The sequence below is a fragment of the Urocampus carinirostris genome, chromosome 10, assembly GCF_059441175.1.
Source record: "Urocampus carinirostris isolate Australia breed hairy pipefish chromosome 10, RoL_Ucar_1.0, whole genome shotgun sequence".
NCBI classification, from domain to species: Eukaryota; Metazoa; Chordata; class Actinopteri; order Syngnathiformes; family Syngnathidae; genus Urocampus; species Urocampus carinirostris.
Window position 1 is genome coordinate 21,181,375 of NC_142358.1, and position 15,135 is coordinate 21,196,509.

The 15,135-nt window shown below is 40.6% G+C and overlaps 1 protein-coding gene across 5 annotated transcripts in view; it reads left to right on the forward strand.

The window, feature by feature from the left end:
- Window positions 1-15,135, forward strand: part of sphkap (SPHK1 interactor, AKAP domain containing) — a 67,915-nt gene that overhangs the window by 37,576 nt on the left and 15,204 nt on the right. For 3 of the 5 annotated variants that reach the window (XM_088345619.1, XM_088345621.1, XM_088345624.1), the window contains exons 4-7: window positions 4,354-4,413; window positions 5,815-5,955; window positions 6,032-6,287; window positions 7,371-10,689. In XM_088345619.1, the coding sequence (XP_088201745.1) occupies window positions 4,354-4,413; window positions 5,815-5,955; window positions 6,032-6,287; window positions 7,371-10,689 (3,776 nt within the window). The remainder of the gene's footprint in view (window positions 1-4,353; window positions 4,414-5,814; window positions 5,956-6,031; window positions 6,288-7,370; window positions 10,690-15,135) is intronic. The other 2 variants (XM_088345620.1, XM_088345623.1) reach the window with 1 other exon arrangement.

The window sequence follows — 15,135 nt, forward strand, 5'->3', positions numbered from 1 at the left end:
CAATCCTACAGTGTATTTCTTCTCATTGTATAATTAATGTACTGTTGCTGAAATATTTTCTTTGGCCAAGTACCCGAACCTCATAAGTGATTGGCTGAGGATATTTGACATTGTATAAATTTGTTTATAAGTTGCTTCAGTGCTATATTTTGTATGTTTAAGGTATATATAAGTGGGTTTAAGGATTGTAGAAGTAACCTGTATTGTTTTGCACTAAAAAATAAACATTTTATCAAATAATATGCTCTATAAAGATAAATAAAGTGAAGTTTAACTTACTCGTGGAAGATGGGCTTCAAAAGTTAGGCTTCTTCCACCTCCGTGGTACAAAGTGGGCAAAAAAAAAGCGATCTAACCATTTTCTCAACCGCATCAATCTTCTATATTCCACTTTGATGTCAAATGAAACGGCTCACCTCTTATTTACACTTCACACCAACCATACTGAATGGATGCACGAGATAACAAATAATACAAATGTCAAAGTTCTGGAGATACAGTATAGAATGTTTACTCACGAACTAGGAAGAGAATGCCGGATTTCTTCGAGGTGGATGCTGGGTGGCACTACAGTAATGTCCTGTACTCTGAAAAATGTGCAATGAAATGTGAAATGATCTGCATTTATATAGCGCTTTTCAAGTCAATGACTTCCCAAAGCGCTTTACATTGTGCTTCACATTTCCCAATAGCGGCCGTGATCTGTGCAGCCATGTAAGGCGCTAACCTGCTTATTGGGGGTATTGGGGGTTCAGTGTCTTACCCAAGGACACTTCGGCATGTAACACGGACAAGCGGGATTCGAACTGGGATCCCTTAATCCTAAAACGATCGCTCTACCTCCTGAGCTACTGCCGCCCCATACAAAATCTAACTTACAGCAATGTCCGGATATTTTTTGACATCCCAAATTTTTGTATCTACCATTTTTCGTAAGTCGAATGGTGGTAAGTAGGGGAGCGTCTGTACTTGTTTTTCCTTCTTCACACTTATTTATACTTAAGATTACAATACGGTGTGAATTCCTCTCAATACTATCTCTTTTTTGTGTGTGTTTTGAGAAAAATAATCCTTAAAATGACCAAAATTCATGGTGGATTGAATCTGGGGGTTAATTGTGCCGGATCGCACCAGCCAACATTGATCACAAGAAATCAAGGAAATTTTGTATTTGGCTATTCTTCTTTAGCTTTCAGCCCACTATAGAGAAAGTTCCATCTATAAAATAAGAATAAGGCGCTGTTATGTTCATTCTGTTATGCACTAGCATGCAGATGGCGCCTTTCTAAAACATAAAAATGTATAAAAAATAAAATCATAAAGTCTTTTACATAGGCTTTTTTTCAATGTGTCTATTTTAATTTTGTTGAACAAATCAGATTCATCTTTTAATTTTAATTTATTCATTAATTTACTTGATTTCAGATCAATGGTAGAATTGTAACCTGAGCAGTCCTTTGAGACAGTTTGTGATTAAGGGCTATACAAATAAATATGACTTGACTTGGATGCAATTCAATTTGATTAAAGCAATTTCATAGTTAAGCCTCAGTAGACCTGTCAAGGCTGTGATTTGTCATTACCAATTCCCTGTACAACTCTGATGGCATCTTCAGTGGTCGACAAGTGGCAAAATGGTCGTCCCTGAGATGGTTACTGCTGCTTCACTTATATTGCACAAACTCTTGATTGGAAAGCAATCAAGAGTCTGTCAGGAACCCAGGAGCCAAACTGCAGAAACACTGATTAGTGCAGCAAACAGTGGCCGTTTAGACTGTCAGGGTTCACTACCCAGGAAGTCAGGTAGCGAGGCGATATTCGTGGTCTATGATTTAGGCAAGGGACCGTGGTTCCAGTAAGTCCAAGTAGCGAGGGTGACAGTCCAACAGTTCGTTAAGCCGTACTAGTGACCAGGAAAGACAGGTTAGGGTTCGGTACAATGGAATGACAAAATGCTGGGATGAGAGTGCTTGGGACGTGACATGAAGGCATTGAACAAGCACAGAGAGAATGGGGCAGTGCTTAAATAGTGAATAGGGAGAGGCGTGATTGGAGGGTAGTCAGGACAAGTGACCACAGCTGTGAGGAGGAAATTCTTCCACGGGTCCTAAGTGGGGCAACCAAATTATTATCAAGCATGTCCAAAACCTGAATACAATTTTTATTTTGCTGAGTTTCAGAAAATGCTGTATTATTTTTAGATTTTAATGAATTGACTAATTTAATATAGGAAAGTTTGTACTTTCCACAAATGTCAATTGTTTTTACATGAGATTTCCATTTTTAAAAAGTATCTTTTGTTACACAATACTAAAATTTTTACGTATTTATTTAGTCAGTTGCACAATATAGAACTGTATTTAATCACACGTTTTAGTGGAAGTTAAAGGTTGGCAAGATTGACTTCATATATTTGGAAATGATTTGAATGCAACTCAAGATCGATCAAAAATACCCCCAAAAACAATTTTTTTACCTGGACTTTTTCTTCTTTTTCCTTGCCTTTTTTGATGTTTTTTTTTATATCCCTTTTTTCCTTATTCTTTTCTCAATTTGTTTATTTTATCTAGCTTTTTACTTTATTTGACTTGCTTTTTTCTTATTTTTTCTCTGTTTTCGCTCCAATACTTTATTTTTTTTTAGTTTATTTCCCAGAGCCCTAAAGTACAACTGAGTAAATTTTCAAAAAATTGGGTCGGCCATTTTGAAGCCTATAAGTCACACACAGACACAGACACACACACACAAATCGGGATTTATAAATACGTTTGGACTAGATTTTGGGCCCTTTTACGTACAGCTATTACTCTGATGTGGGCCTTGGTGAAAATATGTTTGCCCACCCCTGGTGTACCACATGTATTTTGGCTCATGTGCAGGAGCGGAGATTGTGGCAGCAGGTGATTGTGGGGTAACAGCAGAATTTTACCTGCGCGTGTTTTGCATTTAGAAGACTTTGCGAGTCACTTTTCCGCAAATCAAGGTCAAACGGCACTTGGATTTGGAATGTATATATAGGAATGTCGTGACTGCGACACCCTCGCTCCTTCGGTTCATAAATGTTGCACACACAAACCAACTGGGAACCCCCTTCCGATCCGTTTCCTTCACCACCACATGTGGAGCTATGCTTCATCCATTTGCTTCACGTTGCCAACTCTGATCAGCGGCTGCGTGCGGGAGGACGCGACTGCAGCCTTGTGAAGAGTCCCAAACTCCCCACACTGACATGAGGACTCCATCATAGACCATTAAGGCTGGGGTTGGAAAGGGGGGAGAGTCAACTAGGAAATAAAATGTGACAGAACGCGAGACAAGGAAATGAAGTAAGGGACTGCTGCCTCTCTTTTGTCGGCCAGGACAAACAAAGGCTCTTTTGAACTCGAGATACATCGGTGACAGAGGAATTGTACTCATGACCTCAGAACTGTGCCACAGACGAGCTAACCACTTGGCTGCTGCGCCGCCCCAATAATAATAATATTTCTCAATAATATTTTTGGGCGGCACGGTGTATGAGTGGTTAGCACGTCAGCCCCAAGAAGTAGAAATCCAGGGTTCGCATGTTCATCATGCGTGGGTTTCCTCCCACATTCCAAAAACATGCATGTCAGGTTAATTGTCCCTAGGTGTGAATGAGTGAGTGAGTTGTCTGTCACTGCTTGCCCCGGAATGGTGAGGTTAAGCAGTTCAGGGTAAAAAAGGATGGATGGATTAATATTTTTCAACTTGACTCAAAAAAGGACTTGCAATTATGTTTGATAAGTTTAAAGTTTAGAAGACACTCAAAATAAAGAGGGAAGACATCTATGATTTGCATGGAGAACAGGGGAGTAAGCCTTCATGTGAGAAATTCCAACTTGTTCTAAAGGTTCTCCTCTGAGCCCTTTCTTTTTATTAAATATCATGGGTAACAAAAGCACATCTGCCCTAAAGAGTGTGGAAATCAAACAACAGCAACATGATTGGCCGAAAGTGACAATCATTCCTATTCAATCTCCTTTGCAGGTGTCTGATATGAATAACAGAATATACTTATCAATCTTATGCAGTCATACCTAAAATCAGCACATTTATCCTATTAATTAAGGGTGGGTAATACCAGGAATGTCATTATCAATTCAATCCAAGTAATCAACCAAGCAATCTGAGACATTTTGCTTGGAAACCATAATTATCAAATAATTGAACATATTTGTCAAAGACTAAATGTTGTTTTCCTGTAGGATTGATAGTTCTTAGACAAGGTTCAAAAGCTAAAATGTGCAAATACGTTATTATTATTATTATATATTATGGTTATTATTATTATTATTATTATTATTATTATTGCCTTTTCTGTGTTCTTTACAGATGTGTTTTGTGAACATGGACCCTCAGAAAACAGATGGTCGGCATGAGAAAAATGTTAAGGTGAGCAAAAAATCCCATCATTATTATTTTTTTACGGTATGTCCCTTTGAAAAAACTTACCATGTGTTCTACACTGGGATTGTTTCCATGGTTATAATTAGCATAGTCAATATGTTTGCATGATGTGTAGATAGCTGCAAGCAATCAGTGTGCATGCACTATCGTTGATGGGTTGCTACCGTATTTTTCGCACTATAATACATACCAGATCGAAAATATAGTCTTTTGTAAAAAAAAAATTTCATTTATAAGGGCATGCGATAAAAATTAAAGTAAGAACTCAGGTTTAAATACTAAACAAAATCCACTCTAGTATTGATTGATCAACTGGAATATATCATATATCACAATTGCATAGCATTGAATGGAATTAGATAGGATGGAATATGAACCAGGTTCACAGTAGAGCGCACGGCAGATGACTAGGACATATGACAATGTATGAAAAGGCATTGCGTTTTATCTCATCACCACACTATTTTTAGTCGCTGTACGAAATTGTTGATGTTGTTAATAGGCCCGGTCGTGAGTATAATGTCACACATTAAACCCGTCTGTGGTATAGAAAAGTTGGGGGACCACTGAAATACACTATTGTATTGCCAATTTGCAAAGTTTGTATGAAGCGCACAACATTATGAACTGAAGGGAGAGAATGGCATAGTGGAAAGTAATTCAGTCATTCTCAAGTAAATTATGAGAAAGGCACTGTGCAAAGTGGTTTATGTATCCTGAAAGATACAAACGAACACTTGGCCGCAAATATTCAAAATGTGTATCACTTGCAATGCTTAGTTTGAGCTGAGAAAAAGTGAAACAAAATTTTACACCAACTTTTTAATACTTTCTGTTTTGCGATAACGACATAAGACCGAATGCGTTTTAATATGTCATCTGAATCCTTACTGGATAAGATCCACTTTTATCTCTATTGTGACACTTGTCCAATTCCTGTTGTATTAAATGTTATGTAATTGTGAGCAACCATCCCTTGCAGCCTGATAGTTAGGATATGATGCACTCATCATTGCTATCTGTTTTGATTCTAATTGCCAACATTGTTATACAATGTGGTCAGCGATTAAATGTATCAACTGATCAATAAATGGTGAATAGACTGCATTTCTATAGCGCAATAACCAATTAATGAAGACTTAAAGGGTTCAGTGTCTTTCTCAAGTACACTCTGAAATTTAACTCGGAGAAGCCGAAACTCGAACCGGCAACCTGTTGGTTCCAAGATGAGCACGCTACCTCCTGATCTACTGACGCATAAGGCGCAACGGATCTATAGGGCGTACAATTTGGGTTTTTTGGGTTATCCTTATAGTCCGAAAAATACGGTTTTCAAAAGTCAATGCACCAGCCATACCAAAAATCCATGCATGCTCTCTTCAATAGAAACTGGCACTAGTTTCTCCAGACCTGCCAAAGCTTGTTGAACTTCTAACCGCTCACCAGCCTAAAGACAACGAGATCCTCTTCCTCAATGGTCTTGAGGAAAGCAACCCTTTCCAAACACGCCCAATAGCATCTTCTAAGGTGACTTTTAGACTTTCTGTGTTTTCGTCACCAGTCTGGGGCCTTTTTTTCTAATTGTAATTCTGGTTCTTAACAGCAGAAGCGGAGTGCGGGTGTGTGCTTGCTTCAGTGTTCAGGGCAGAGACGCTTCATCCAAACGAGTAGCATTATATTTGAGATCAACAGGTTCCTTGCAGGTTTCCAGTGGTTAAAGGAAAGACAGCTTCATCTCGGGAAAACAAAGCAACGGGTCGATGACGACACCAATCGTTCGGTTTCCTCCATCGATGAAGACTTTCTCACAGCTTCAGAAAACATGGGTGATGACAGTGAGGATGACGGCTTACGAAACGGTAAATTTTGGATGAATATGACGTTTCAAATATTCATTGAATGTCCTGGTTTAATGTTTTTAGTATCTGCTGTATTTATTCATGTTAATGCGCACCATTCATTTTTAATTAAAAAACTGTATAAAATTTAGTTTCATTTTTTTTCTCAGCTTAAAGTTTGTAGTTGTATGCAGCGGGAATTGAACCCCGGTCACTGTGGTAAAAGAACTAAAACTTAATCATTGACCCACCAGTAAGCTGATTGATACACAAAGGGGCATTTGATTTTGTCTTATCACATCAATCTTAACTACAGTGCCAAAATAAAGTTTAGAGTATAATTATTTAATGTCCTACAAGTCTGATTCATCATCAAATACACCAAAGAGTTATTTCAATTGTGTTTCTTTTTTCAGGGGTGCTTTCTAGTTTCTCTAACATTCGTCTCTGGTACCGTGACTAAATAGAATGTGATAATCATAGAAATCCTAATCCCATTTTGTATGTCATCTATGTGACTGGTGGTCCAGGGGTTAAGATTTAGCACTAACTGTCATGACCTTTGTTTGATTCCTGTTATATCCAATTTTTTTGTGATTGCAGTCATCGATATTTTTAAACTGCATAAATACCTCGTATATACTGGGCACAGAAACTGAGTTAATTTTTAGGTAGAAAAATGTTGTTTAAAACTGCTAAATACGGTATTTCGATCCATTTTGTTGATCACACATAACTTTGCACGAAATCATAATTTTGTCTAAAATGATACATGCTGTTAATGTTAATAATTAGACTTTGTTGAGTCAAATATATTTTTTTTGTCAAAAATTAGCTAGTTCCTGTGTTGCGTTGTCAAAATAACCAGAATAATTTGTTCATCTTATTAAAATAAAACACCATCTGTATCGACTGTTAAAAATAAAACATAAAATATGGTGATTTGTACAAAACAACACATAAATGTGGATGCATTTGATCATTTCATGTTTTACTTGGTTTTGGTCATTTTTTGACACGAGTTAGTTACAGTAGAATGTTGTTGTAATTCTATATGGACATAATTGACCACCTTTGCTTTTTGATCACTTTGTTTCTCCACAGAGGCAGAAGTTGGCGAAAGGGCAGAGGGCTCAGTAGAGATTTTACAAAAACACAATGTTTGCCTCACAGGGCAGAAAGGCCAGCTGGCTCACCATCAGAACAGGGAGGATGCAGAGTTTAAACAGGAAGCACATGATCGGGTCAGCCAACATACGAAGGAATCAGCTGGGCACTACGCCACCAATCTGGCAGAGTCAGTCCTGCAAGACGCCTTCATTCGGCTTTCTCAAGATGAAAGCTTCTTTATCCCCGAGGCTGCAGTCAGTGTGTCGCACTCACAAAATCACTCCAACGCTGCACTTGCTGATCGAAAACAGCCTTTTCAACAGCACACCTGCTCCTTTGAACTCCCCAAAATTGTAATAGTTCAAAGCCCAGACAGTGCAGATGGAAATACAGAGTGGCCAGAGACTCAGGTGTCAAACGTATCCGACCAAGATGTAACCACTAAAGATATTGAGATTCCTGAAAACATAGCTCAAGTCCCGACCCACAGTGGAGGACTTCCTTCAAAACCTGTCGAGATGGCTTTGGCGTGTGCTGCCAATGTCATTGGCACCATAACCTCACCACAGCTGGCAGGACATCTGACTAAGGATTCAACTTTAGAAGAAAACACAGAAGGGGAGCCAGAGAAATTGGAGGAGAAAAGTGACTACTCCTTTTCCTCAGCTGTGTGTGGCATGGCTCAAGTTGCCGGTGCTGTTGCAGCAGTGGAGCTTACAGAGACGTCTGAGGAGGGTGGCAGCAGTAACACAGATATAAGCGGTGGCTACGCAACATCGCAGGGTTTAATATCTGCTGCCCAAACATCTGCAGCTTTCACACTACATTGTAGTGTTGCAGAAGGTACAAGCGTTGAAGCATTCCGTGCAAACATTGCTGAGATCCTTCATAGGGAAGCAGCAGAGGTTCTGACTTATCCGCATGGCTACCGAAGTTTGGCTGACCTTTTGGAGTCCACGCATAACAAATTAGTGGATGGCATTACTTGCCCGAAAAAATCCTACACCGAAGAAAGAGAGGTTGGGGAATTAATTGATGAGGTGACCGACAGTCTTTTTCAGCATGCCCTAGAAAAAGCCAGAAAGAAAAAAGAACTGGAAGGGACTGGGAAAGATGCAGTGAGCCTCCAGGTTCTTTTGCAAGATAGTGTTAACAGTTTGCTATTCGAGATTCTTTGCCAGGCCCAGAAAAAAATCTGTCACATGTCAATAAGTGATGAAGGGTCGCTTGAAACACGGAACATTCAGTCAGATTTCAAAGACCATGTTATCACAAAGGAAGGTCATGAGCCGGGTCAATTACAGGGTTTAGCCTGTCTTAAACAACCTTCTAAAAGTGAAAAACAAAATGGAATGCGACAAAGCCAAGACAGGGTTGTGATAGCTCCAGAAATTCACTCCAATATGCTTGAAGAAAATTATCTCAATGCATGTCTCCATACAGTTTACAATAAAGAACAACAACAGCACACGTGCTGTGCACACAGTCAGTATAAGTCTGTAGTGCATACAAAAGACTGGTCTAATCCCCAAGACACAACTGCTGTCAGGGTACCCTTGAGTGAAATGCCAATTAACGGCACAGAAAAGCGAGGCCGTTTTATGACAGAACGTGACACCAGACAGTCTTCGCTGACTCCACAGTCATCACTCAACTCTTGCAGTTCACTCTTCTCTTGGAGAATGGACTCGGAAAGTAGGACACCCATTACTTGCTATGCTGATGATTTGGCTACCACAGTTGTGTCTATGGCCACAGAACTAGCCGCCATTTGTCTTGAAAATTCAACTGGAAAGCAGCCCTGGTTCTGTGCACTCAAAGGGACCTCTACGGACAGCGGACAAGAGGCATTCTTGATCCCTGCTTGCCGAACAGTATTGAGGCGGAAAGAAACTCAGAGCAGCAACTCATTGTCAAAGAAACATCGAGCACCACGCCTGAGCGAGATTAAAAAAAAAACTGAGGAGCAACCGGAGCTAATGGAGCGTCTAGTAAACCGTGTGGTAGATGAGTCGGTCAACCCAGATGAACCCCAGGACCCTTTTGCCCTTTTTGCCTCGGAGGTCACTGCCAGGATTATGAACTGCCCTGAGCTTAACGTGGTGGACACTTCCAAACCAGGGCAGCCACGAAACAGGCTACAGTGTGAGAGGTGGAGCAGGGGTAAGGCGTCAAGTTATGAAAGCATTCCAGAAGAGGATTCTGACCCATCGGGCACACCAAACACCTTGGGGCCAGGTAGTCGTTTAGGCCAGAACCTAAGCCGCGGAAGCTCTATTTCCAAGCAGTCAAGTTGTGAGAGCATCACAGATGAATTTTCACGGTTCATGGTAAACCAGATGGAGACTGAGGGCAGAGGCTTTGACCTTCTCCTAGACTACTATGCAGGGAAAAATGCTAGCAGCATTCTGGCTGCAGCTGTGCAACAAGCTGCATCCAAGAAAAATGGTCACCTCAACGTTAGGACGGCATCCTGTCTGTCCAAACAGTCGAGCACTGAGAGCATTACAGAGGAGTTCTACAGGTTTATGTTGCGGGACATGGACAAGGAAAATAAAGAGTATGACATTGCAAAGACTAAAGATTGGAGTAACAGCTTATTCCCACCATCGCCTCGCACTCCCTTTTGCATACGGCAGTCATCAGTCCCAGATAGGCGTTCATCTGATTCAAGATTGACGGTCAGCTCACCCATTAAAGCCAATTCCTTTGATGGCTTTGCCCGAAACGTGCATGGCGACACATTAAATATCTACCCGACCAACTCAGTGGCAGCGACAGGACTGTGCAAATCCGACTCATGTCTTTATCAAAGAGGACAGACCGACCAAATCACTGATATGCTAATCCATGACACCTGGTCCAGTTCTATTGAGTCTTTAATGCGGAAGAACAAGATTATTGTTGATCCAGAGGACAGTATTGACCTTGAGGCTGGAGACTCCCAGCCCCATGTGCAGCAATTTGCCCGACGTCTCGCAGCGGACATTGTTGATATTGGCAAATCATGCACCGGAGAGCTTGTCGGAGGCCCAAATGGGCATCACTCACAAACTCACACGCCTGTTCGTGAAAGAAGGAGGGGGTTCAAACAATCTCATTTGAACTGCAGTCGGGGAAGGTCAAGTCAAGAACACTCTGGGTACATATCTGGGTCAAGTGAGAGCAGCACACCCCGTCTCCGAGGTACTAGGGATGTGCCGGTGATCCACATTGAAGGGGATACCAATGAAAGGAGAGAGGGAACTCCAAAACATCCACTGGAGATGCCAGATCCAAAACGTACTGAGAGGCTCAAAGCAAACAGCAGCAGGTAAACTTAAAGCATGAAAACTGATCATTTTTAAAAGAGAGAATTTCCTAATAGTAGTTTCCTGCTGGTATTTTTTATTACCATACTTTCACGGCCATAGGGTGCACATTGTGTAAGAGCACAGTCTCTGTCGCTGGTTCCAATTCTCAATTTAACATCACTAGAGGCGCTGCCACACGATAGGGGTCGGTTGCCCTTGGCTTGCATAAAATGTTACCCCTCGCGCATTTAAGGTGCAATTGCTCCGTGCTTTACTGTTCTATTACAATCCACCAAAACCTTAGATTCATTAATCTTCAAGTCTCGCGCTTCAGCTGCCCCATGTTCTTCTGCTTGGCGTAGAAATCAACAATCCACGGCGAACAAAAACACAGAAAGCATTCAATGGAGGTAAAGTGAGGTTTTGGATTTAATTCATATTTTGGAAGAAAGTCTCTTCAGCCTGCGGTGGCAAAATAACTTTTAAATTGCTAGATACCCTACGGCTTTAGCATCCATGAGCACTTCCGCCAACAATGCATTCGGGATAAGATTGCAATCAAAAGAGTGTAGAAGTAGCATTCAGTTGGAAATGTAAATAATCTCACAAAAAACATCGGATTTGCCCCAAAAAAATCTGCAAGGCTCGAACCTGTGACTTTCCACTCTCTCAAGCGAGGGCCCAACCTGAATGCCACCAATCAATAACTATTATGTAAAGCTATAGTTCTTGCTGCACATAAAAAATTCAAAAGCATTTAGTTAACTTTGTGCGAAAATGGCACTCCTGATGATTTTTCAGACTGGTTTGTTCATGCATAGAAAAACAGTTATTAAAATGTTTATTAACTTTTCTAAATTGGACATTTTGAATTATAAGTAATCCATAATTTAACTGTTTGCATGCGATAATGGCCTTTACTACTTACATACCTAAAACAGTGGTACCTATACTTATGATCAACCAATCTTACGAATGTTTCGGTGTCTGAAGTTCACATCCGACCAGAATTTTCCTCGTTTTCACGATTAGTTTTCTAGTTTCAGAAGTCATTGATGCTATCACCAAGGTTTTGCGCTGGTATGCAACTACAACGTTCTACGTGGTTTATCGAATAGGTGTGATCCTTAACCACACTGTTTTAAATTGACAAATGGTTTAGTTTGTTAATTCATTGGTTGCAGCCACCAGGGCTCATTTCCGTTATTGCTGCCTCAGGACCAGGACAAGTAGCTGTGGTTGACAAAATATGAATTCTGGTGTTTACCAGAAGATCCTGAAGGAGAACGTCCCTCTATTAGTTCCTGTCTGATCTCAAGCGCTCTTGGATCATGCAGTAGGACACAATCCGAAACACACAAGGAAGTCCACCTCTGAATGGGTAAAAAAACTAACAAAATGAAGGCTCTGGAGTGGTCAAGCCAAAGTCCTGTTTAGATCCAATTGAGATGCTATTGTAAGAACTTAAACGGGGAGTTCATGCCAGACAATAGAGCTGCACGATTTTGGAAAAAAACCTGAATTTTTCAGACCTAAATTGCAATTTCGATGAGATTTTTGATTTTAAAAGAAAAGTGCATTTTCTGTGCTATTTTTTTTTTTCGAAAGCATATACATAGTGACGTGTAAACATAACTTGAGATGACATACTTAGAGACTGAGAGTATACGACTGTAACATTATATCAAATATAGGTGTAGAAATAAAAACATAATTACAGTTAAATAAACGGTCTTTGTTGTCATTATTCAAAATCCGAAATTGGAGGGCTATTCCTTTCAGTGTAAGAATACGATTAAGAGAGATGCTGGGAAGCTACACGCTAGAGTCGGTTCCCCGCGATTTTTGCACGGTCTCCCCGACGATTAAAATACTAGAGTCACAAATGAGTTTTTTCTACAAGTGGTAGCTCCAAGTTGTCCGTTTTTTTGGTAATAGAGCTGGCGGTGGCGCTGTGGTGGCTTACAGTGCATCCGGAAAGTATTCACAGCGCTTCACTTTTTCCACATTTTGTTATGTTACAGCCTCATTCCAAATTGTATTAATTTAATCTCTTATCCCAAAATTCTACACAAAATACTCCATTATGACAATGTGAAAGAGTTTTTTTTTTACTTTTTTTGAATTTATTAAAAATAGAAAACTAAGAAATCACTCTTACATAAGTATTCACAGCCTTTGCTTAATACTTTGTTGATCCACCTTTGGCAGCAAATACAGCCTCAAGTTTTTTTGAATATGATCCCACAAGTTTAGCACACCTATCGTTAGGCAGTTTTGCCCATTCTTCCTTGCAAGTCTCAAGCTAAATCAGGTTGGATGGGAGACGTTTGTGCACAGCCATTTTCAGATCTCTCCAGAGATGTTCGATCGGATTCAAGTCTGGACTCTGGCTGGGCCACTCCAGGACATTCACGGAGTGGTTCTGAAGCCAATCTTTTGAGATCTTGGCTGTGTGCTTTGGGTCGTTGTCCTGCTAAAAAATGAACCTTCGCCCCAGCCTGAGGTCAAGAGCGCTCTGGAGCAGGTTTTCATCCAGGATATCTCTATATATTGCTGCATTCATTTTTCCTTCTATCCTGACTAGTCTGCCAGTTCCTGCTGCTGAAAAACATCCCCACAGCATGATGCTGCCACCACCATGCTTCACTGTAGGGATGGTATTGGCCTGGTGATGAGCGGTGCCTGGTTTCTTCCAAACATGGCGCCTGGCATTCACACCAAAGAGTTCAATCTTTGTCTCATCAGACCAGAGAATTTTGTTTCTCATGTCTGAGAGTCATTCAGGTGATTTTAGGCAAATTCTAGACGGGCTTCCATGTTCCTTTTACTAAGGAGTGGCTTTCGTCTGGCCACTCTACCATACAGGCCTGATTGGTGGATCGCTGCAGAGATGGTTGTCCTTCTGGAAGGCTCTCCTCTCTCCACAGAGGAACCATCGGGTTCTTGGTCACCTCCCTTACTAAGGCCCTTCTTCCCCGATCGCTCAGTTTAGAAGGCCGGCCAGCTCTAGGAAGAGTCCTGGTGGTTCCAAATGTCTTCCATTTACAGATAATGGTGGCCACTGTGCTCATTGGGACCTTCAAAGCGGCAGAATTTTTTCTGTATCCTTCCCCAGATTTGTGCCTCAAGACAATCCTGTCTCGCAGGTCTACAGACAGTTCTTTTGACTTCATGCTTGTTTTTTGTGCTCTGACATGCACACTCAACTGTGGGACCTTATATAGACAGGTGTGTGCCTTTCCAAATCATGTCCAATCAACCGAATTTACTGCAGGTGGACTCCAATTAAGCCGTAGAAAGATCTCAAGGATGATCAGTGGAAAAAAGATGCACCTGAGCTCAATTTTGAGCTTCATGGCAAAGGCTGTGAATACTTATGTAAATGTGATTTCTTAGTTTTCTATTTTTAATAAATTTTTAAAAAGTTAAAAAAAAAACTTTTTCACATTGTCATAATGGAGTATTTTGTGTAGAATTTTGAGATAAGAGATTAAATTAATACAATTTGGAATGAGGCTGTAACATAACAAAATGTGGAAAAAGTGAAGCGCTGTGAATACTTTCCGGATGCACTGAAAGAGTCGTTAGGCTAGCTGTTAGCTTTCCCTACCGACGCTCTCTCAGTCAATTCCCGGAAGCAATAAAATCCAGGGAGCTCCCGTTGGTGATCAGCATTTCTTTGTGCTTATTTGACTTCCCTTGAAGTCCAATTTAATTGACAAATTCCTTTTATATGTAACGAGCCTCTAAAACTACGAGCTGTGGCGTTTTTTTGGGTGGCTAGGGCTGTTCGACTGACGGATTAACACCAGCCTATCACAGTCGAGCACACACATCTGGCAACCTTTGCTTCGCCTTTGTTTTTTGCCATTAAAACCTGTTTCTGATTGGCCGGGGCTGTTAAACCAAGAAACGTGACAATTCTTGTTGGCCAAACACTCCACTCAAATAATGAGCTGGAATCATGAATCCTTGAAAAAAACGTAGTGTTTTGCTGTTACACTATCGCTCTACGTTACATCACGATATCGATTAAATTTTGGTTAATCGTGCAGCCCTTCTAGACAACCCTCCACAATGGCAGATTTGAAGATTTGAGACAATTTCGCAAAGGAGAGTGGGCCAAAATTCATCCACAGCAAAAAACTCATTACCAATTTACCAATTCGCTGCAAAAGGTGGCTCATTTCGCCAATGGATTCAGGAGGCAAAAACCTTTGCACATAGGGTCAGATAGGTTTTGATTTTTTTTCGTGCCTTAATAAATGGAATCATTTCAAAACTTCTTTTTATATTTCTCTGGGTTGGCTCTGTGTGATATTGAAATCGCCCTTTGTGAGTTATAGATATATAAAAAACACAGAAATCAGGAAGAGGGCATGTAATTGTTCACGTCACTGTAGCTAATAAGCGTTAAATCAACCTTTAGGCAGTAAGGTCATTAACGCCTCTTTCATTAATTT